General features: G+C 38.0%; 3 protein-coding genes across 4 annotated transcripts in view; all 3 read left to right on the top strand.

Annotated features, from left to right (window-relative positions):
* LOC109965239 (ephrin type-A receptor 6-like) overlaps positions 1-10,710 on the top strand; it is a 63,470-nt gene extending 52,760 nt beyond the window's left edge. Inside the window, 10 exon segments of the mRNA XM_020609093.1 lie at positions 2,085-2,190; positions 3,802-3,872; positions 6,619-6,744; positions 7,499-7,684; positions 7,821-7,882; positions 7,977-8,186; positions 8,291-8,440; positions 8,562-8,755; positions 9,286-9,435; positions 9,927-10,710. Of these exon segments, the coding sequence (XP_020464749.1) occupies positions 2,085-2,190; positions 3,802-3,872; positions 6,619-6,744; positions 7,499-7,684; positions 7,821-7,882; positions 7,977-8,186; positions 8,291-8,440; positions 8,562-8,755; positions 9,286-9,435; positions 9,927-10,041 (1,370 nt within the window). The 3' untranslated portion in view covers positions 10,042-10,710.
* Positions 10,711-10,958: 248 nt separating this feature from the next.
* Positions 10,959-16,434, top strand: arl6 (ARF like GTPase 6). 2 transcript variants are annotated; one of them, XM_020609073.1, is made up of 8 exons: positions 10,959-11,125; positions 11,724-11,907; positions 12,086-12,147; positions 12,306-12,374; positions 12,475-12,569; positions 12,832-12,961; positions 13,430-13,485; positions 14,561-16,434. In XM_020609073.1, the coding sequence occupies exons 2-8, from the start codon at positions 11,788-11,790 to the stop codon at positions 14,584-14,586; spliced, it is 558 nt and encodes a 185-aa protein (XP_020464729.1). In that variant the 5' UTR covers positions 10,959-11,125; positions 11,724-11,787; the 3' UTR covers positions 14,587-16,434. The 2 variants fall into 2 exon arrangements, with proteins under 2 accessions (XP_020464729.1, XP_020464721.1); XM_020609065.1 differs by having other exon boundaries at positions 10,961-11,125; positions 11,724-11,881; positions 14,561-16,433.
* Positions 16,435-18,236: 1,802 nt separating this feature from the next.
* The window catches only part of LOC109965228 (high-affinity choline transporter 1-like), an 8,132-nt gene continuing 5,589 nt past the window's right edge, over positions 18,237-20,779 (top strand). The window contains 3 exon segments of the mRNA XM_020609082.1: positions 18,237-18,828; positions 19,628-19,853; positions 20,241-20,402. Coding sequence (XP_020464738.1) covers positions 19,670-19,853; positions 20,241-20,402 — 346 coding nt within the window. The 5' untranslated portion in view covers positions 18,237-18,828; positions 19,628-19,669.

Raw genomic sequence — 20,779 nt, 5'->3', positions numbered from 1 at the left:
ACTTGAGGTGATGAATATGTAGAAGTCTACCTTCACATTCTCCTACTCCTGTATACCAGCGCATGAGTCCTTTTATGTACTGTACTTAGGCTGTGCTTCTACTTATACAGTATGTATATGTAGAAGTACAGTATGTCTTCCGTACAACCAAACACATTGACTTAGCTTCATTTCACACACAACATAGTAATTCAGAACTTTCTTGATTGTTTTTATCTTCATTTTATACTAAGAGCTAGAAAAATCCAAGAGCAGGTGTGTTTTTTGTGTATTTTATTATGTTGCAGATTAAATTTTAAATAGTTAAAACGGCAATTTTTTCTCATCAATCAATACTTAACAACCTATAATAACAGTGTGAAAACATTATTTTGCAAATCTTTGCAAACTGATTAAAAGTTTAAAACTAGAATCTCTCTTAATTCAGAACTTTGTTGAAGCCCCTTTGGTATCAATTACTGCTTCCAGTATTCGTGGGTAAGCTGCTACAAGCTTTGCACACCCGGATTTGTGCAGTTTATCCCCTTCCCCTTCTTCTTGGCAGATCCTCAGGATAGATGGGGAGCATTTGTGAACTGCCATCTCTCTCCACAGATGTTCTGTGGCATTTTAAGTTTGGGCTCTGGCTGGGCCACTCAAGGACAGTCAGACTTATCCTGAAGCCACCTCATTGTCCTGGATGTATGCCTCAGGTCACTGACATGCTGAAAGGTGAACTGTTGCCCCGGTATCAGGTCTGTGCACTCTGGAGCAGGTTTTATTCAATGACCTTTTTTGGCTGTATTTATTCTTCCTTCAGTTCTGGCCAGTCTCCATGACCCTGCTCCTGAGAAGCCCCTGTCATGCTTCTCCATAGTGATCAGATCATCCATTTATTTTGTTTCAGGCGGACTCCAGGAAAAAAAACATCTAAAGTGATGTTTTCACTTTGTCATGATGGGTTAATGATTGTAGATTAATGAGGGGAATGGCAATTTTATAAATTTTAAATTAAATCTACAACACAGTCACATGTGCAAAAAATATCTTCTTTCCGAAGCCAGTGTAAAAAGCACTTTGAATCCCTGAATAAATGTGTGAAATTAAACAGATGTTACATGTAAAGAGGCTTAGTCAATCTCTAGACCCTTTACACAGCAGACATTTTAAGCTGTCGCAGTAGAAAAAGCACAGGTGTAGCTAACAACTTTAATGATGGCTGAGTCCCACTCAGCAAACACACACAATACCCTGATCCTGGAAATGGCTCACATAAAGGGGAACGCAGCCATTGTAAGTGTTATCAATTACACCTGTACTTTTCCTACTATGACATGACAAACTGCCTGCTGTGAAAAAGGTTTATTCAGGGATACATCCAGAAATGTCTCAAGCCTCTGTCTCCTGCTACCGCTTTGTTTTTTGCTGGCAATAAAGTCACACGACTAAAGATAATGTTAACACTTGCCAGACAGAGAACTGAAACATTATTTAGCCATTTTTACCAGGTAAATTTTAAGCTGAGTTGTTCTTTTTAAAAATACCTATTTTTGTTATGAAGACATGTTTTATGCCGTAGCCTATGTACCCTATGATTTCAAATAGTTTTTATTTTGGTGTGTAAGAGATACTACACAGACGAAATACCCATATCACATCAAAGGAGAAAGAAAAGTTTTAGTTTAAAATGTATATTTACTGTACATGAAACTGAGGTCCTGAATTCAGAGCAGAGGCAGAGCAGTTACAAGAATTCTAAATGTACTTTTTATATAATTAAAATGCAGTTGCATTGTTCAGGGAAGCCTGAGTGAGTATAAGGACGCTACAAAACGAGTGAATGCACATCTATTGCATTTTCAATAAATACGGAGTGAGTGAGTGATATGGATGGCAACAATAAATAGTAGGAAATTTAATTTAGCAGCACATAAACTGAATATCATTGCTAATCCATTCACTGCATTCAGTAAATTGCTGATGTTTTGTATCACCATGTAATGTCTCAGCTCACTGGTTTGAACTCTGTGCAAGAGTTGCTGATATTAACAGGCAATGATTGGTGTTTTCTGTCTTCCCCTTGGCTTCGTTTTCAACTTACTCAGATCCTGATATCGCTGATCAGGGACAGATTCTCGTGGTCGTCACAGCGTCCGTAGGAGGCTTCTCCCTCTTGGTCATTCTTACTCTCTTCCTCCTCATCACTGGACGGTAAGACGCCTCCTGCTTCTCTTTGGTGCTGGTTTATTGTTAACACCATGCCACACATCTTCACACGCAAACAGTCATTCACACCTCTGTGCTTCTCTTCACATAACCTCCAGAGTGCCACTACAACCAGAAGTCTGTTAATGGCCTCTCTTTTGCCACCAAGCAGTCTCTTTTATTTTCAAAATGGCTTTCAGCCTTATTACTCGCCATGTAATACATTGCATGTACCAGCAGTTTGCTCCATCCCATTAACTTCCACAGGTTAGCTCACACTGCCGTCTTCATTCCACCTTTGCTTCACAAGTTTTACCATTAGTGGAACTTATTAATAAACAATGAAAAAAGGCCCAGAATTGCTAGATATGTTGTCCTGATTTTTACCTAACTTGTGATACAAGCTAAAGTGATCATCTTGTGATCATACAATTTGTAAATATTGAAAACTGAAAATATCTCCACTCAGAAATTGACCATTAGCATAACTGATGCTACTGAATTGCTATACAGTTTATGACCACCTGTTCTGCTCAATATGTGGCAAAGTTTAGTTAACAAAAATTTTACCCAATCATATGTAATCTCCATATTCATTCAAATTAAGGTGTTAGAATATTTCAGGCAAGTAAGGGTTTGTTTATCTGGGTGGAGCAAAATGGATTGATTTGGAGTTTCATGTTAGCGCTACCTTCAGTTATAGACTGTAGCTTTAAATGTGCTATACAAATGTGGATGACTTTTCATATATTTGTCAGGTTTTCTCTATGTATAGTGCCTTGAGATGAATTTGTGGTGCTATACATATAAAAATGAATTGAAATTAAATGGATATTGTTTCTAGCCTCTCATGTGCCCAACATAAATGAGCCAAACATAAAGCCTACAGTATGTGAATGAACTTTACACTATCTACTTTTTCTCCAGTTTCCTTTTGACCCAGATTAAGTGAGTCTGCATATCAATAATGTGGCTTTGATATATAAACAATTTTTATATAAATCAACACTCCTAAAGTGGCAAAGTACTAACACATTTTAAACCCTTGATGACATTTTCAAAGGGCAGCCTTCTTCTGTATGGTGTTTAAATGGAAGATGCAAATTTTTCTTTTTGCTGAATACTAGTGTTTGATTGCTGCTTTGTCCTGCCTCTCCCTACTGAGCTTTGAAAGCCCCGAATATATGGGACTTTGAATAGGATAAAAGAGGGAAAATGGAAGAAAATAAAACGAACTACATAAAGGCAAGAACAAAAATTGCTCTAAAAGAATGGGTTACAGAAAAGAGGAAAATGACTTGTTTGTTCCAGCAGAGACATTTTTGTAAACCAAAAGACTGATGAGGTGGCATTACAAACAGAAGCCTAATGGCACTGGGTGGCAAAAGCTGAAACCAAACCAAATGTTAGGCAGTTTTGCTGTCAGAATAAATGTTCATGTTTCCAGCTTTTGTCACGATAACAGTAAACCTTTAGATGTCATGTTTGTTTTCTGCTGATAATGTCAATTACTGAGAGGATTATTAGCAGTGAGGGAAGAGGCTAAGATGTGAAGGAATGTTTTATGTGGTAGTGAAAGTGTTTCTTACTCTTTGATAATCTGGTTTACCTGTGCAGGTGTCAGGGGTACATTAAAGCCAGGATGAAGTCAGAGGAGAAGAGGAGGACTCGCTTCCACAGTGGACATGGTATAATGTTTTATTTTGCTTTCTATATACTGTGTGTACTGTGTGTGTGCACTGTATGTGGGGTGTATATGTTTTAAAATTCAGTTTTTCTGATTTTAGCATGAGTTTTCCCATTTGTAACACACATGCTGCAACAGAGTTCATGACCTAACTCCCAAGGCTTTAGTTTTAGCTAGGGCTGTCAAAGTTAATGAATTAATGAGTTAGTGCAAATTTAATTGACTGACGGTACTAGTTTTAATACAAATCATACAAAGAGTGGTCAGTTTAAATACATAATTGCATTTACTATGCACTTTTTAGAATGTATACATTGCCACTTCCTGTTTAGGTCACGTTTTTTTTGTTAATTTATTTTTACATTTTTGATGAGTTTCCCTCTGTTCAATTGTTTGTCCTGTTAAAACTTTAAGCTGTGCCCAAAATGACATGTTAGTTATGGCCATTTACTACACTTGGTTGATGGAGTTGACTATGTTGGTTATGTTGTTTGTGGTCAGTTATGGTTGTCTAGTACAATGCACTAAAAAAGAGAGAAGGTCATGTGTGTTATAAACATACAAAATACTGGTTAAGGCTCAAAAAGTTTCAGTTGGTTCATGTATCATCTATTTACATATTAGTGTCATTAAAATCTTACGTTTATGTTAAATTGGCCAGGCAAATATTAGCTTATTGCAGATTTATCAGTTTTGTGGTATGTCAGCTGAGAACACGAAAATGCAGTACAGAAAAACCAAACTAGGTCTGTGGTCATAGTTTGGTCATAGTTTGTGGTCATAGAGGGAAATGACAGGTTGAGTTTTCAACCTGTCATTTGTCCTGCTCAGTATCTTAGTCACGGTTTTCTGAAAAAGCAGACTTGACATCTGTATCAAGATTGATGCTTTTGTACTCAAAAATCTACTATCAGCTGTGCTGTAGTCCATCATACAAAAGATTAAATTGCAGCTAAAAGTTCTTCTTCTCAATGCCCTTTCAATATTTTAAGCACACACACCTGTGTTGAGCAAATAAAGCTTTTGTTGCAGTGCAATTACATTATTCTACATATTTACAAGGCTTTGTAATTTTTGTAACAGCACAAAATTGTCTCTTAAGAATCCTTTTCCTTTTTCATGAAAATTTTTATTTCAAGCATTCTCTCATTATTTTCCAGCATTTTCAGAATTACACAAATTGACCCATTTCTGTGAAAAATGTGACAAAACTTGGGTAACTGCTGTTCCATTGTCAGGAATTACAATATTGGCCCAACTGTGGTGCTGCATTTACAGGGAGAAGAAAACAGGGTTACTGATTGCTGACAGGAGAAGTGTATCATTTTTTAGTTACAAAATTGTTGTCCTAGAGATCAGTTTAGTGAAAAATCTTTGGTTTCGACCCAAGGTCGGCAGGGGCACAAGTGTGGCTCCTAAGACCAGCAATTTTGCGTTCTGTGGTAGTGGCGTTCTGGAACATGAAGGACTCTTCATGTTCTTCTAGAATCAATTGCAATTCTACCAATTCATGAAAATATTGTAACATACTGACATACCAATACCTTCACATATATGCACACATCTTGTGTCTGTGCAGGAAGGTGTGCACAAGGTTTGTCTTTGTAGTGTGTTGCTACAAAGTTAGCCAGTCAGATTCAGTCTTTCCAAAATAAATATGCACTTATGAGTCTTCAAATATTATGAAAATGATTTGAATAGTTATAATCCTTGCCACTGACAGTCCTATTTTGATGCTTGATTTTTGCTGCTGTGTGCTGGGGAGGCATTACCCAGCCGGGGGATAGCAGCAGCCTGGTACTCTAGAAATGGTCTGTTTTGTTACAGAGCTGAGCTTAGACACCCTGGAGACAGAGGTAGAGTGCAGACTCCAAAGTGGAATCTATCTCAGATGAAGCCTTCAATCCTCTGCAATATGAGCTGACACAGTTATAAAGTACCTTTAGTCCCCAGCTCATCTGCTCAAGGTGTACCAGGGACTGCTTCAAGTTATCATTTGTGCCAGTCATCATGCACAGTGCTCACTGCAGCAGCATCCCCAGTCTCAGCTATAGAGGAGGATGCTGAAGACTGACTTGCCTGCATTGTCTGTATACACTGTTTTATAGCATGTTTTTAAAACTCTTTCTTTCTCTTTTTTGGCCCCCTTTCTGCATCTCTTGACAAAATAACAGAGAAAACTTACAGTATAATACAGGCAAATGCATTAATGGTTATGATCTCACATAGTTCAATCAAGAATCATCTTCTGTTGTACAGTCTCAACAAAAACTGAAAGTTATATGTTTCAATAAACATAATTTATTACAGGACAATAGAATTGTCAAGCTGCCTCTTTATGCAGGCAAACATTTGGTTTTGATTAAATGAAAATAAAGACTATGATTGACAAAATATAAAACAAACAAAGTTGTGAAGCAAAATGTTAGATTTTTGTACATACAGTAAGTCAGTGGTCATACTATATGTAGCAAAAGCATTTTAAAATCTAGTAATATTTGGTTCAACAGTGCTAACTCACTCACACAACAGTTCACAAAACCTTTTCACAATGTACCATGCCTTGTATGTACAAAGCAGATTCTTCTTTCCCAGACAGAACTGGCTCTAAATTCTTTTTGTTTCATTCTGTAAATTATGCATCTAACTCTTGAAAAGCCAACAGATGTGTGTCTATGTGTCTGTTAGTCTATTTGTACTGTATAAACATATTAAGCTTTATGTTGTGTTTCTCTTTTGTCTTCCAGTCCCATTCTCTGGAATAAAAACCTATGTGGATCCAGATACATATGAAGACCCCACTCAGGCTGTGGAGGAATTTGCCAAAGAGATTGACCCCTCATACATATGCATTGAGAGAGTGATTGGTTCAGGTAAAATCAATACTAATCAATATGTTGTGATGTAAGACTTTTTCTGCATGCCATTATCTTAATTTGAGTATTAATACCTAAACGGATATCACACAGTCCTTTGTAAAAATGCCCCGGTGACAGTTGAGTCACACATGGAATAGTAACCCAAACCTTGTGATCTACTGTATATTAAGTAACATTTCTATTTTATAAGAAATGTTTAACACCATAAAGTCCTAGTTTAAAAAATTTACAGCCACTTTTAATGTTGTTTATTGTACTGTACCTCAGAGGCGCAAAGCCAGTGCTGCTGACTATGAATAATAACGTTTGATGGGTCATTAAATTGAACAGCTTGTCTCTGCTATGTGTAATAATGAAGGTGCCTCCCATCTGTTTGCTTTTTGTGATATGGGCTCCATCTGGTGGAGATAGCTTGCTAATTACCTGCAGTATTTTTAAAGTGGAAGGGTAGGTACAGCACATTGTAATATCATCCTCATCTCTCTTTCGGTTCAACATGAAGACAGGAGAGTTGTCCTGCAGTGTTTATTTCACCTATTTTTCCTTGGAGGTTTTAAAAGATGCATCTATTTTACTAAGCGCAAGGAACAACATAATACACTTATAAGCAGTAATAAGGGATCATTTGCAATAACTTTTTTCCATGAGACTTAAACCATGCAAATTTGTATTATTTGTTACAGTGTATTATGTACATTTTATGATATACAAGAACCACTGCATGTATATGTGTACTGTGTTTTTGCAGGTGAATTTGGAGAGGTTTGTAGCGGTCGCTTGCGTCTACCAGGAAGGATGGACATTGCTGTGGCAATAAAGACACTTAAAGGTGGCTATATGGAACAACAGAGGCGAGACTTTTTACGTGAGGCCTCAATCATGGGACAGTTCAATAACCCCAACATCATCAGGCTAGAGGGAGTAGTCACTAAGAGTAAGCCTTTTATATGTCCGTTTGTGTGTTTACATAGAAGATCTTCCCCTTAACACCAGTGTATTGCTTCATGAAATTCTTTACTTCTGTTTCTTTTCCTTGTTCATCACTCAAATCATGTTCTACTTTTCCTCAGGCAGACCAATAATGATAGTAGTTGAATACATGGAAAATGGAGCACTTGACTCTTTCCTCCGGGTGAGAAAAATACATGTTCAAAGATGTTTTTCCTGAGGAGATGCTGTCTTCTTTATACCTCATTTGTCTCCTCTCTTTCTCACAACAACTCCAGACACGTGATGGTCAGTTCACAGTGCTCCAGCTGGTTGGCATGCTCCGTGGCATTGCAGTAGGCATGACCTACCTGTCAGATATGGGTTATATTCACAGAGACCTAGCAGCTCGCAACATCTTGGTTAATGAAAACTTGGTGTGTAAAGTGTCTGATTTTGGCATGTCCAGAGTCCTTGAAGATGGCACTGAAGAAGCCTACACTACTACAGTGAGTGTGCATCTAAGAGTTATCACAGGGTATTATGATATGACACTTATGGCGGTGAATTCTGAATATCTCTTTATATTCTGTGTTGCTGTTTTTGGCACCAGGGAGGAAAGATACCAATACGCTGGACAGCACCAGAGGCTATTGCTTATGGAAAGTTTTCCTCAGCTAGTGATGTATGGAGCTATGGCACTGTCATGTGGGAAGTGATGTCATATGGTGAGAGGCCCTACTGGGAGATGTCCAATCAAGACGTAAGCTACCGATCATGTTTAAACTCCATAACCACTGAAACACTGTATACATAATCTGCCTTATTTTTGGTGCGGCAAATGTTCTGTTTTAGACAGAGCATTATGTTGTTGTTCACCTCAGGTCATTTTATCAATGGAAGAGGGCTATCGTCTACCAGCACCAATAGGCTGCCCTGTGATGCTGCACCAGCTGATGCTACACTGCTGGCAGAAGGAGCCTAGCCAGCGTCCACGCTTCAGTGATGTGTTCTCTTTCCTTGACAAACTCATAATCAGTCCCAGTGGTCTGCTGACTTTGGTGAACAATGTTGAGAGGTATGTAAAGGGCTGTACTGGTGTTTTTTCCTCTTGTTTTAGCCCACTTTCTCCAAGCTGTGTTAACTTCACAATGCAACCTATTGTTGTTGGCTGATGCTCCAGGCTGCCATTCCTTTCAGTCTCATTAGGGTATGAAAACCACATTGCACAGATTTAAAAACTTGTCTGAGGTGCATGACCATAAGGGTGAATATTTATTTTTTTTAATCAGTTATCACTGCATCGTAATACAGTTTTAAGTTGGGTCTGTTTTGTCATCATGTGTTGAAGCCTTACGATGCTTATAAAAAGCTCCAACATTCAAGGTTTGAGTATCATCTAATAGTTTTGCAGGATGTGTTTGTGGTATATTTAGGAAACAGCAAACCCAGAGGAAGTCTAAAAAAAATGATGTAAAGAATTCATAAATCTGGTACTTTTTCTGCAGATCATGGGCTTAAACATGCAAAACATCCTATTTACAAAAATCTTGTTAAAATCGCTTATGCTAACCTCTCGCTATATGTCCCAAAACTTTGTCATCCCAGTTTCCCTGACTCCCCAGAAGATGCGCCAGACTACCCTCTTTTCATCTCTATCGGCGACTGGCTTGACTCCATCAAAATGAGTCAGTATAAGAACAACTTCCTTGCAGCAGGATACACAACACTGGATTCCATTTCAACCATGAGTATAGAGTGAGTGAAGCCAAATTGTATACAGGGTGTGGCTACAGTGTTATAAATCATGCCAAAAAGAAACAAAGTAGCATCAAAGGAACATAAGGATGGTGATATTGTAATAAAACAGATTCCACTATTAAGAATAAATCTGTACTTTTTGTACCATGTAGTTGACTTTTATTTATTTATTTATTTGTTTGTTTGTTTGTTTGTTATGCTGATGCTGTATGTGTTCTGGCTTAATCACAGTTTTATCATGAAGATGCAGACATGTCAGTACAAGTTACAAAATGTTTTTCTACATGAACTGTAGAACTATTGCCACTGGTATTACTGTATTTTGTTCTTTTATGTTAAGTGTGGTTAATGTGTTTTCCTGGCATGTTTTTTGCAGGTTAAAGTGATGTGGGCAACTTGATAGTATGTTTGTCATGATGTACAAGTAGGTCTGCAGCTCTTTTCAAACTATTAATTTGAAACTGTATAAATGTTCTTCATCCCTTTAGCGACATCAGACGTATCGGGGTCTGTTTGATTGGTCACCAGAGGAGAATCATAAGCAGCATACAGTCTCTTCGCCTGCAGCTTCACCACATCCAGCAGAGTGGTTTTCAAGTGTGAGACCATTGCACAAAGATAGACTGTGTGTATACACAGAGCTGGAAACAAACCAGAGTTCCTTGGAATCATCATTCAACAAACTGCACAAACACCGGACTGTTAGGTGTAGCGGGTACCACACGCTGCTTGTGTGAGATTAGACCACAGCTAGACCACATGTCATCTGATTAATACGTACACATTATCATCTTTTGGATTGTTATCAGTACAGTCTTTGCAATAACCAACCTCTGTCAATGTTGGCCAAATGTGGTCTCTATTATCTCAGCAAATACTAGCATTCACTTGAATTTAGGACTTCTTTTCTTCAGTGTCTTTTCAAGTGTTCACCAATACCTCTTCTCTTTCCAAGTGACAATCCAATGGTTTCTATTGACTTTGAATGGTCTCAAGTCTGTTACCTCATGGCCAGAGATTTGGATAGAATATATGGTATGGTGATGTATGGTGCAGTATGTGATTTTAATAACACCATTTCCAGCTGGCTTCTGAATCAGTTCACCATAAACAAGATTAACAGAATGGTCAACACAATCATGTTTTTTGAACTTAAGACCGCTGAATGTCAAAAGATTTTATAGAAATGTCTAATCTATCTTCATGATAAGGCAGTATGTCTTGTACAAAGTCTTGTGAAAGTTGTATGTTTTATTCAGGATGTTTGTTCCTTAATAAACAACCCTATTTTAATACTTTGTTTTCTCTAAGACTTTAACCACACTAGACCCCAAAATCTATCTCTCATACACATTAGGACCACAGTGTCAGATTTGAGGCGTTTTTTTTTTTTATTCGTTCGGCTCTATTGACGTTCCGCGCTCCAGCCCAGCAGATGGCGGTAATGCACCTTGGCTTGCAAACCGCCAATAAACATCATAGGAAGAAGAAGAAATGAGGCAGTAGTGTTTGACCTGCAGGTGGCAGACTTGAGTCAGTCACTAGTCTCCCAGCAACAGTGTAAATAACTGTGTTTCCTGTAGGCTAGAGAGAGCATGAGAGAAATGAATGAAGCACTGATTTGAGCCTGGTTATTTAATGAACTAGCTTAGGGGGTGCAACCTGGAAGGAAGACCCTAAGGCTAAGGTAACTAAAATCCTGCTCTACATACAGAACAGTCTGGAAAATGATAATACAAGCTAACGTTATCTATATCACCACCACCAACAGCAGCTAGCGTTTAGCGTTAGCTTTAACTTTTATGACGCCATAACGTTAGAATGTGTAGTTTGAAACACCTTCCCTCGATCTTATCTAATCTTTGTGACTATCTTGATAAACTCACTTGGTCGAGTGCCGCAGAGGAACTGTCTATTTTTAGATACTATCTATGTAAACTCAGCAACCTTAACTAAATGATTAGCTAGTAGCTAGCAGCGTCAACAACAAAAGATTCGCTAATGTTAGCTAGCTGTTCAGGTATTGGTGAATATTAACTAACAGCTTAACGTTAAAGTAGGTGAAATGTCTTTTTAGTAGAGGGTGGAGTTTAATTAGCTAAATGCTGAAATTTTTATCTTTATAACTCTCGGTGAAATGTGTTGAACAGTCACTTCATACAACACTCAGGCTCAGGAGCTGACCACTCTAACCCCTGAGCCTGTGTCCGGTGGGCCTGTTTAACACCCTGTTTAGTCTATGAAACGTGATGTGACATTCTATCTGTTCATGTTTTTATGCTCAGACATAACAGACAAACAGCTGATGGTTGCTTACTAGCCAATGGGGCTGTTCGACAAGCTGGCAGGATGGCTGGGGTTAAAGAAGGAGGTGAATGTTCTGTGTCTTGGCCTGGACAACAGTGGGAAAACCACCATCATCAACCACCTCAAGCCCTCCAATGTAAATCTACCTCTTTCTGTCATAATGTGAGAAGTGGTCACTCAAACAGCTGCATGTGATACAGCCATCTATCATATATCTTGCTGCATATCTATTTCTGTCCTAAAAGTATGGTGAACTAGAAAATTATATTTTAAAGATATGTTGCTGATGTCTGCTCCCCTGTTATGTTTGTAGTGATTATACACTGCATTTGTGTTTCAGGCACAGATGCAAGACATTGTCCCAACCATTGGTTTCAGCATAGAGAAGTTCAAAACGTCCAGGTAGCTATTTGACAAAAGACACCAACATGTTAGGCATCAAATAAAAGACTAATTACTCTTATGTTACCTTTTCTAGTTGTCTGTGTCCCTGATTCACATTCTTTTTTTGTCTGATGTATGACTCCGTAGATTTTGAACAAGTACTTCTCTTCTCTTAGTCTTTCTTTCACAGTGTTTGACATGTCTGGTCAAGGCAGATACAGAAACCTCTGGGAACATTACTACAAGTGAGTGTACTGATGGCACAAAGACAACCTTTGTTTTATACAGTTGCTGTTCGCACCTTGATATACATATTGATACCTTTAATCTCCTTGTTCACCTTAGGGAAGGTCAGGCTATCATATTTGTCATTGATAGTGCAGACAAACTGAGGATGGTAGTGGCCAAAGAGGAACTGGATACATTATTAAATCATCCTGGTAAGTTAATGTACATGTAACACAGTACTTGGCCTCATGCATACATAGGTTTGAATCCTTGCCCAGCCACCTGGTGTATCTCTTTCTTGGACTATTTTAAGACTAGATTGCATGGTACATGTGTTTTACTCTTTTTGAGAGTTAGTATATATTTTGTTTTGCCAAATATACATGTAATTTAAAAACTGGTTGTTTTCGCTTTAAAATATTGCTTTTCATTATTTGAAGTGAATGAAATATTTTCTTCTCTGTCTCACTCCAGATATTAAACACAGAAGGATCCCTATCCTGTTCTTTGCTAACAAGATGGATGTTAGAGATGCTCTGTCTTCAGTCAAGGTCTCACAGCTGCTCTGTTTGGACAACATCAAAGACAAACCCTGGCACATCTGGTATGAACAGAAATGAGTACTTATTTGCTTATTTATTATTCCTGCATTCCAGTGATAAACTGTACTCTACTGTGAAATCATACACTGACATGTCAGTACACACAGAATCTGCAGATTTAATGTGAACATATGATTTATTCCTGTATTATTTAGTGATTGTGCTGATTTTAGAAAGTAGGCATAGGTAAATTAGTAATTCAATTCAGGTTACATTGTTTTGGATTTGGATGCAGATAATTTTTCCTGTTTCTGTTCAAAAATAAAGAAGAATATCGTTCTCCAAATTTAGAGTACACGTTAAGTGCTGCCATACATACTACAGATATGGGACCCAGTTGGCACAAGCAAAATGTGTATTTACACTTAGTGTTGCTGGTGGTTATCAAAAGGAAGGGCTACAGAACAACCATTCATAGTAAACAGCGGGATAAGACAAAGTTCTTAATGTATACTGTTGATATGTTTCAGTGCCACCAATGCTTTGAAAGGAGAAGGTTTACCGGAGGGAGTCGACTGGTTGCAAGGTACGATGAGAATTCACATGAAAGAAAGTGAGAACGGGAGTGTGATGTTGGGCTGAGCTCACAATGCCGTTTAGTAGAAGTCCACTTAAGTATAATACACTTAGTATGTTTTACTAAATACCCAGTTTTGTGTTGTACAAGATAACTTTGGAGCAGAATTGTATCTGTGAACAAACTGATTCACTCAGCAGTCAGCCAGTTTGAGTGAATATTTTTGGACAGGGTAATGAGGCCATTTGTAAATGTCAAAGTGTATCAGGTTCTGATGAATTTCTAATTGCATCGCTGGGTGATTTAAAATGCTGTTGTGTCATTATTTCAAGTAAAAACGAATATTTTTCCAGTTAATCATACAAAACGTGTAGAATTCTTTAGTCTTTCTCCACATCATAACATACCATATGTTTGTGGCATGTCTGTGTATGAGTGCGGGATGTACTGTGCATAACTGTTTATAGTCTGTTACACTATGTTAGGATTGCTTTCTTTTCTTTTTATTGTGTTTACCGCGCTCAAATTCCAATCCTTCCATAGATCAAATTATGCAGTGAGTACGGGGCATTTTGTTGTTGTACTGTAAATTGTGTTTCTGTGTACCTGTAGAGACATACATTAAAAACTTCCTTATCTTTGCCTTACCATGCTTACTGTTATTGTGAGTGAGCTGCTGGGTTAATCTCAGCTAACACTTTGTGTAAAACTCTTCAAATACTTCCCATATCCTTAATTTTGTTTCTTTGGCTTTATCACATGCAGTGCTTTGACCTGGCATAGCGTCTGCTAAATCAGATGTGCCCTAATAAGGCTAGTGGTGATGTTCCATAACAAATACCACCTGAAGTCTATCCCTTGATCATCAAATGCTTAAATTTCAAGGCTTGAAAGGTGGTTGTGAAAAGCTCTGTTGCAGATGACAACAATAGTAGTCACTATTGAGTCTTAGCATTTGCATGCACATTATGTTGATTTCTTCCATTATGAGTGACAATAGTCCATCAAAAATGGGCTGATTTTTAGTTATTATATAACCTGTTTTGTATTGGGCTGATGAACTGAATTTCTCCTGTTTTTCCAGATCAAATCAAAACAATGAGAACATGAGGGCATGAAGAGGGACACATTCGGCAAGTTTGTTCCTGTTCAACTTTTTATGCAGCACACCGTGACATCATCTGGCAAGGTGCTGTGTTGTCCAGTCATGGTACATGCAAGTGTGTATTCCTGTTGGATTACTCATGCCAGGTACTCCACAACAACACAACTGGAGAAATGAATGCAAATATGCTGCATGCATGATATAATATTAGTAATTTTACCGACATCAATTATAAAGCACCAGAACAATGCTAGCCAATCAGATTTCGGGGGTGGCTGGTGTCACCACTGGCAACCCCTTGGCTCTGCACATGACTCTGAGGCCAAATATAAAAGAGTTGTCACAGTGATAACTTTGTAGAGTTTGTGAGTACTACAAACCACTGTGCTGTGCTCTGGTGTCTTATAAGCTCTAACAACATAAATCTGTACCGAGAGCTGGACTTCCCAGCTTGTATTTCATTGTCTCACCACTACATGAAATGCCTCCCCCTGCATTGTTTTAATGTAAGACAAGTGTCGGTGTGAATCCAGCCTAATACCAAAACTTTCATATACATGTAGGGACCATCTCTTTGTCACAGTAAAAATAGTAGTTAATCTATCTTTTCTACAGCTAACACAGTACGTACTGCAGCTCTGCTCCTGTTCAATTAATGTTGCTCTTTTTTGAGTAGCTGTGAAAATATATTTAGCATATTGAAGATAATAATTGCAATGAAATAATTGTTTTCTAAGACCTTGTAGAATTAGCTGTATATATTGTTATTTAAAGCTGAATGTGTATTTAAATAATTGTTAACTTAGCTGTGATTGTCATAAATGAATGTCATGTTAGTTAGCCGGTAAAGTTTGTTTAAAAGTCAGAATGTCACTTTACAAAGTTACTATCTAGTGTTAGAGTTAATACCTTTCATTTAGGTACAATAGTGCTTTTGTATTTGCCTTGTATCGTTGCTCCAAAAATGTATTCAAACAAAATGCTTCTTACAATTTACTCGTGGTACTTCAGTGATGAAAAGGTAGACAGCTAAACATTTGCTCAATCTGCACAAGGTTTATAATGCAAGCCCTTCAGCTTGTTTAGTCTCTGACTGAAAGCTTGCATTAAAACTGTATAGATCAGTCTGTGTGGTTATTTATTTTATGTCCGATGTTTGTCAGATTCCATCGTCTCAACCAAGCTTTGTAGCAAAGAAGAGGTGTTTTTGAGTAGTTTCAAGGCAAAATGAAATAACTGACAAATATTTCTGATAAAAGCTTTACAGTCCTAGTGGTTAGTTTTATATGCTATGTAATAAGTTGGTTATAAATATTGTGTCAAATAAAAATACTTGTAACACACCAAAATCTTTACTTCCCCCAGTTGCACTGAATCTAGACCAAACATCTGATTACTAATATCCTGTTCTATCTAAGATGTCTGTCATCTTGATTATTATTTCTTATTTTGAAAAGGATTTTGTTCATGATTTAAAATAGTAACTCAATGTTTTACCAGAGTGTATGGAAGTGGACAGGACAAATACTTGATACTTTTTTTCCCCTGTGTGAATGAGTGAAGAGCCAATTCACGGTTAGTCAGATCATTTCAACAGATTCACCAACCAGAGAAAACCTAATAGAAACATTTCATGTGGAACAAGCTTAAAAATGTAAGTGATCAAGTACTTGATCTTATTTTAGCTTAAAGACAAACACAAGCTGAAGATTTGGCTTTTCTTGTTATCATTGTGTTGAATTAGTTTACGTTCTGAAAGGTGTATATCACTGTACTGTAATGTTTTGTATGCAAGGAGACATTTCCAGAATAAACTGCTCTGTTACTTTAAGCCCATTCATATTAATATCCCTGGAGGCGCTGTCTTTTTTGTACTACCACTGGGGGACACCCAGTCCTATACTCATTGTGACTTGGCACCACAGTGATTTGGCGTCATTATATTTATTTCTAACTATAAGACAGGGTGGTGAATTACTGGGAGGCTCTCGGCCAAGGTTCATAACCTCCAGACATTTTCATATTTCCAAAACAAGGGGAAGGTCCTTGTGAGACTGTTTCGTGTCCTTCAGACAAAACAAGGACCCTCTGAGCACATGTTCATTTTAGCTCCAGAGAAATTGTAGTTTCTTCTTTTACACTGTTGTTAGATAAGCTGTATGTGATGACGCTGAACAGAATGTGTTGTCAAAGAACAAATGCAGCTAGATACAAATAATGTTTTATCTTTTGAGATATTTCATGTTATCTACATCTGTCATTCTGTTTCTCACTCCCTTTAGTGCACTCTCTCCTGCTCCAAACATCTTGAGTGCTGCCAGCGACAGCTGCTCATTAAATCTCGAGTCCTTTGACCCTGAACACATTTTTTTTTTTTTGCTTAATTATAAACCTTCATTTCTGCTATTTATGAGGATATGTGTTATGCCATGCAAACGTCTTGTGCAGTTCTGTAAATTGTACATTGTTTCTGTTTATATGTTGATACAGGGACATGATCAGGGAATGTGTATATCATTAAGCAGCAACCACATGGGGTTTGGCTTGAAAAAGTGTCGAGGTCATGTGCCAACCATCTGTCAGACACAGAGTTGGAAACTTTTCCAGCTGTTTTCAGGGTGTTTCGGATGTTAGCATCGGTGCGACAGAATCACTGATCAGATGTCAAACAAATTTGCATTCAAGTCAGTGTTATTCCAGTTACTCAGTGATTCATCTCATGCTCATAATTTTATTTTTATATGTATTTATTTGTAATCTACGGTTTGGTAAATTGGAGCTCTTACTAAATAATATTCAGTTGAGCCTTTCAAGCAGAACTGAATAATGTTTTCACCATTATTCCTAAATTCTTTAGCTCCTCCTAGTGGAGTGAAGAGAAAGGTTACACTTAAAACCTTTTATTAGTCAGAAATGTCCAGTTTTAACATCACTGAGGTTTAATGGGGGTGTAAACAGTAAAAACAGACTCGTTACATGTGATAGTCTTTAGACTAAAATGACATTTATAGCGTCACACAATGACCAATAGGGAAATCACCTTTCAAAGTATGAATATGGTAACCAATACATTAGAATAAGGGCCATACAAATTCACACATCATGATGTAGCATCAGTTCAGATACTTTCTATCCATAAAAACCAACTGACAAATATATTCACTGTCCTTTGTGCGTGAAACGGTTCTGTTGCTGTAGTGGTTGAAATAAATTCGTCAATGTTTCCCCCGAGTGAATACCTCCGCCCTATTTAGCTTAGTGTGCGCGTGTCTGTCCGTTTGGTTTTATATGGTGAGTTTATATGTGTGTGTCGGTGTTTTCTGTATCATTTAAATCTCTTTCTGCTCTTCAAGATCCATCCTAATTGGATGCCTGGTTTGACAAGAGCAGCCCAGATTAAACGACTTCAGGCAGAGGAGGCCATTAAGGAGAAACATTTCACTGATATATATCCTGAACAGAAAGTGACAGACACGGTACACTTAAGTGATTTCTAATTGCTCAAAGGCGAAGAGCATTTTAGTGTCATTTTAGTCCCCAAAAAGAAATAGGCTAAAGAGTAGACAGTTTCTGATCAAGAAGGTGTTTGACCAGCCTAAGTGATGCCGATTTAATTTAAAATGGATGAGTATTTATTTAGATTATTTTTAACAAACGTATCCCTCCACTGTGTTATCATGTGCCGCGGGGCGGTTTCTCATCCATCGCCCTGAATCACTTAAAACTGTTTCTGTGGCTGGGCAGAGAGTGACAGCGGATAATAGGCCACATGAAGTATGGCTGCGCAATTGTGGTGGCTATTACGCACAGAGTTTCAAGTAACATCAACCGCACTGACGCATAAATCTTTCCAGAAATTACTGATTATTTAATGAGTAAAAATGCACCGTTGAAATTAAAATTCATGACATGCCCTTCAGTAATTCAGTGGTCTGACAGAGTAAGATTCCTCTGCATCCGGTTATAAGGAATCTCTCCAACCCTCCTCTCGTCAGATCAGCCTGCACAGTGACGTGTTTCCACGCAAGGTCCTCATTAAGAGGGACGTTTGGTTTCTCTGACGCGTGTCCCGGTCGTCTGACGGTACCTGCCCCTCTCATAAGCTTCACTAAATCACGCGGGAGACCTCCACCAACACTTCATCACTGTTCTTCCAGGAGGACGAGACCTCACATTACTCCTGTAACTGTTCTCCTCACCGCCTCCCGTGTCAGGTGCCCCAGCACATGCCCCTGGAAATACTTGCGGTAAGTTTTAGAGGTGTTTTTTTTTTTTAAGATTTTGTAAATTGTTTACATATGTGATCAGGTGGTATTTTAGATGGCAATATACTGTGACCAAATTGCACTTTACAATTATTGAGCTGCAAACTAATTTGGATAAAGTAGTCTGTGGTTTAGCATGGTTAAATTATCATGAATGCTGTGCGTAATCTGAATTTTACGCTCGTGTCCAGGTAGAAGAACAAGATAGGAGCGATAGAAAAGAATGGAAATGTTTGATGTTCAAAACGCTGTCCTGACAAAAGACTAACTAATTAGTTTTCACCCAATTCTCACATATTTATTTTAGTTTAATTAGGTCATTTTATTTTAACTCGTGTAAATTAATTTATATGTATGGCTCTTGCGGTTTGTTGTTGCCTGAAGGAGTGATGGGCTTCCAATCGAGCTTCCAAGTTTCTGTTAAATACATTTATAGGCTATGATGATGATGATGATGATGATGATAACCACAATTGCTTAATTGTACTTAGTTGAATGCCTGATTTTTAGAGAATAGCCTACGGTTTTCGGGGCCACAAGAGCGCACAAATTCCATACAGTTGGCAGATAAAATTATTTTACATGGTATTCATATTATAATTCCATTTCAACTACTGGTGTTTGGTCAGTTAAACCTCTAATTCAAACAAACCTCGTTAAATCACAAGTATGTGTGGATTTGAAACAAACCAAAAAAGTGGCACGTTATCAGTTACCAGTCCAGGTCTCCAGAAATATAATGCTGACTGACTGTTGCTGTACTTCTCCCTGCGCTAAGCAGGTGTCCATGCCTGCCTGTTCCTAGCGGAAGCCCGTTGCGACAATGGCCATCCACGTAGAGGGGCTTGTGGCTATTGCGGTCTTCTACTTACTAATCCTGTTCGTGGGCATCTGGGCGGCATGGAAGAACAAGCACTCCGGGGAGGCGGAGGGCACCGACCGCAGCGAAATCATCATGGTCGGAGGGAGAGACATTGGTTTATTTGTCGGTGGATTCACCATGACAGGTGAAGTTTAGCCTTGATATTGTTAAGACTGCTTCGAAATACTAACTGATTCTTTTGTTTCCAAGACAGTTCCATGTTTTATACTTTTAAAAAAATCAGCTGTTATATGGGACAATTTTACTATGAATTGTTTTCAGTATGTTTTTTTTTTATATGTGCCTCCATCACCAACTTTAAGACATTATCCTTGATTTTAAATTGGTCTGCACTGTCAGCAAATTGTGTAAGCTCATCATTACCACAGGGAAGTCAACATATTGAGCTTAATAAGCTATTTAAATAAACAGTTTTTTTTTAGTTATACAGTCTATCAATCTGATTTTAACCTTTAGCTAGATTTTCTTTAACTGTGGATTTTTTTTTATTTTTTATTTTTGTGATTTTCAGCGACCTGGGTTGGAGGAGGGTACATCAATGGCACAGCTGAGTATGTGTATATGCCAGAATATGGCTTAGTCTGGGCTCAGGCTCCTTTTGGCTATGCTCTGAGTCTGGTTTTGGGTGAGTAGTGCTGCATGTTTCACACGTTCAAATTAATTTAGAGTACAGGTTTTAAGCAGGAGTATAAGAAGGGATTTGGGGTCCATTGCGCACTCATCAGGCAGGTTTCTACAGTGAATCAAGCCCCACACACTCATACACTGACTTATTGATTACATACCTGATTGAAATGATTGCTTTTGTGTGCTATTCAAAGCTTTGTCAGTGGTGCCATGTTCATCCTACAGAGGGTGGGTGCCAACTTTAACTCTGCACAGGAAAGTCCTTGTTAAGTTTCTTCAAGTGTCAGGCTTTTTTTTTTTTTTTTTTGGTTTTGTTATTTTTAACAGATGTATTTTAAGAAACAGTGCAAAGTAAAACCACAATGTACAGTATATATGTAACAGGTATATAACAATATAATGAAACTTAGTAATGTGTCCACT

Source organism: Monopterus albus, unplaced genomic scaffold (genome assembly GCF_001952655.1).
Source record: "Monopterus albus unplaced genomic scaffold, M_albus_1.0 scaffold4.1, whole genome shotgun sequence".
NCBI lineage: Eukaryota > Metazoa > Chordata > Actinopteri > Synbranchiformes > Synbranchidae > Monopterus > Monopterus albus.
Note: the sequence above shows the minus strand (reverse complement) of the source record. Positions and strands in the feature narration are given on the sequence as shown.

Coding starts and splice junctions, on each gene's coding strand:
- arl6 (XM_020609073.1), top strand. CDS start 11,788: ATGGCTGGGGTTAAAGAAGGAGGTGAATGTTCTGTGTCTTGGCCTGGA. Junction 12,375..12,474: donor CTCTGGGAACATTACTACAA/GTGAGTGTACTG, acceptor TGTTCACCTTAG/GGAAGGTCAGGCTATCATAT. Junction 12,570..12,831: donor TACATTATTAAATCATCCTG/GTAAGTTAATGT, acceptor GTCTCACTCCAG/ATATTAAACACAGAAGGATC.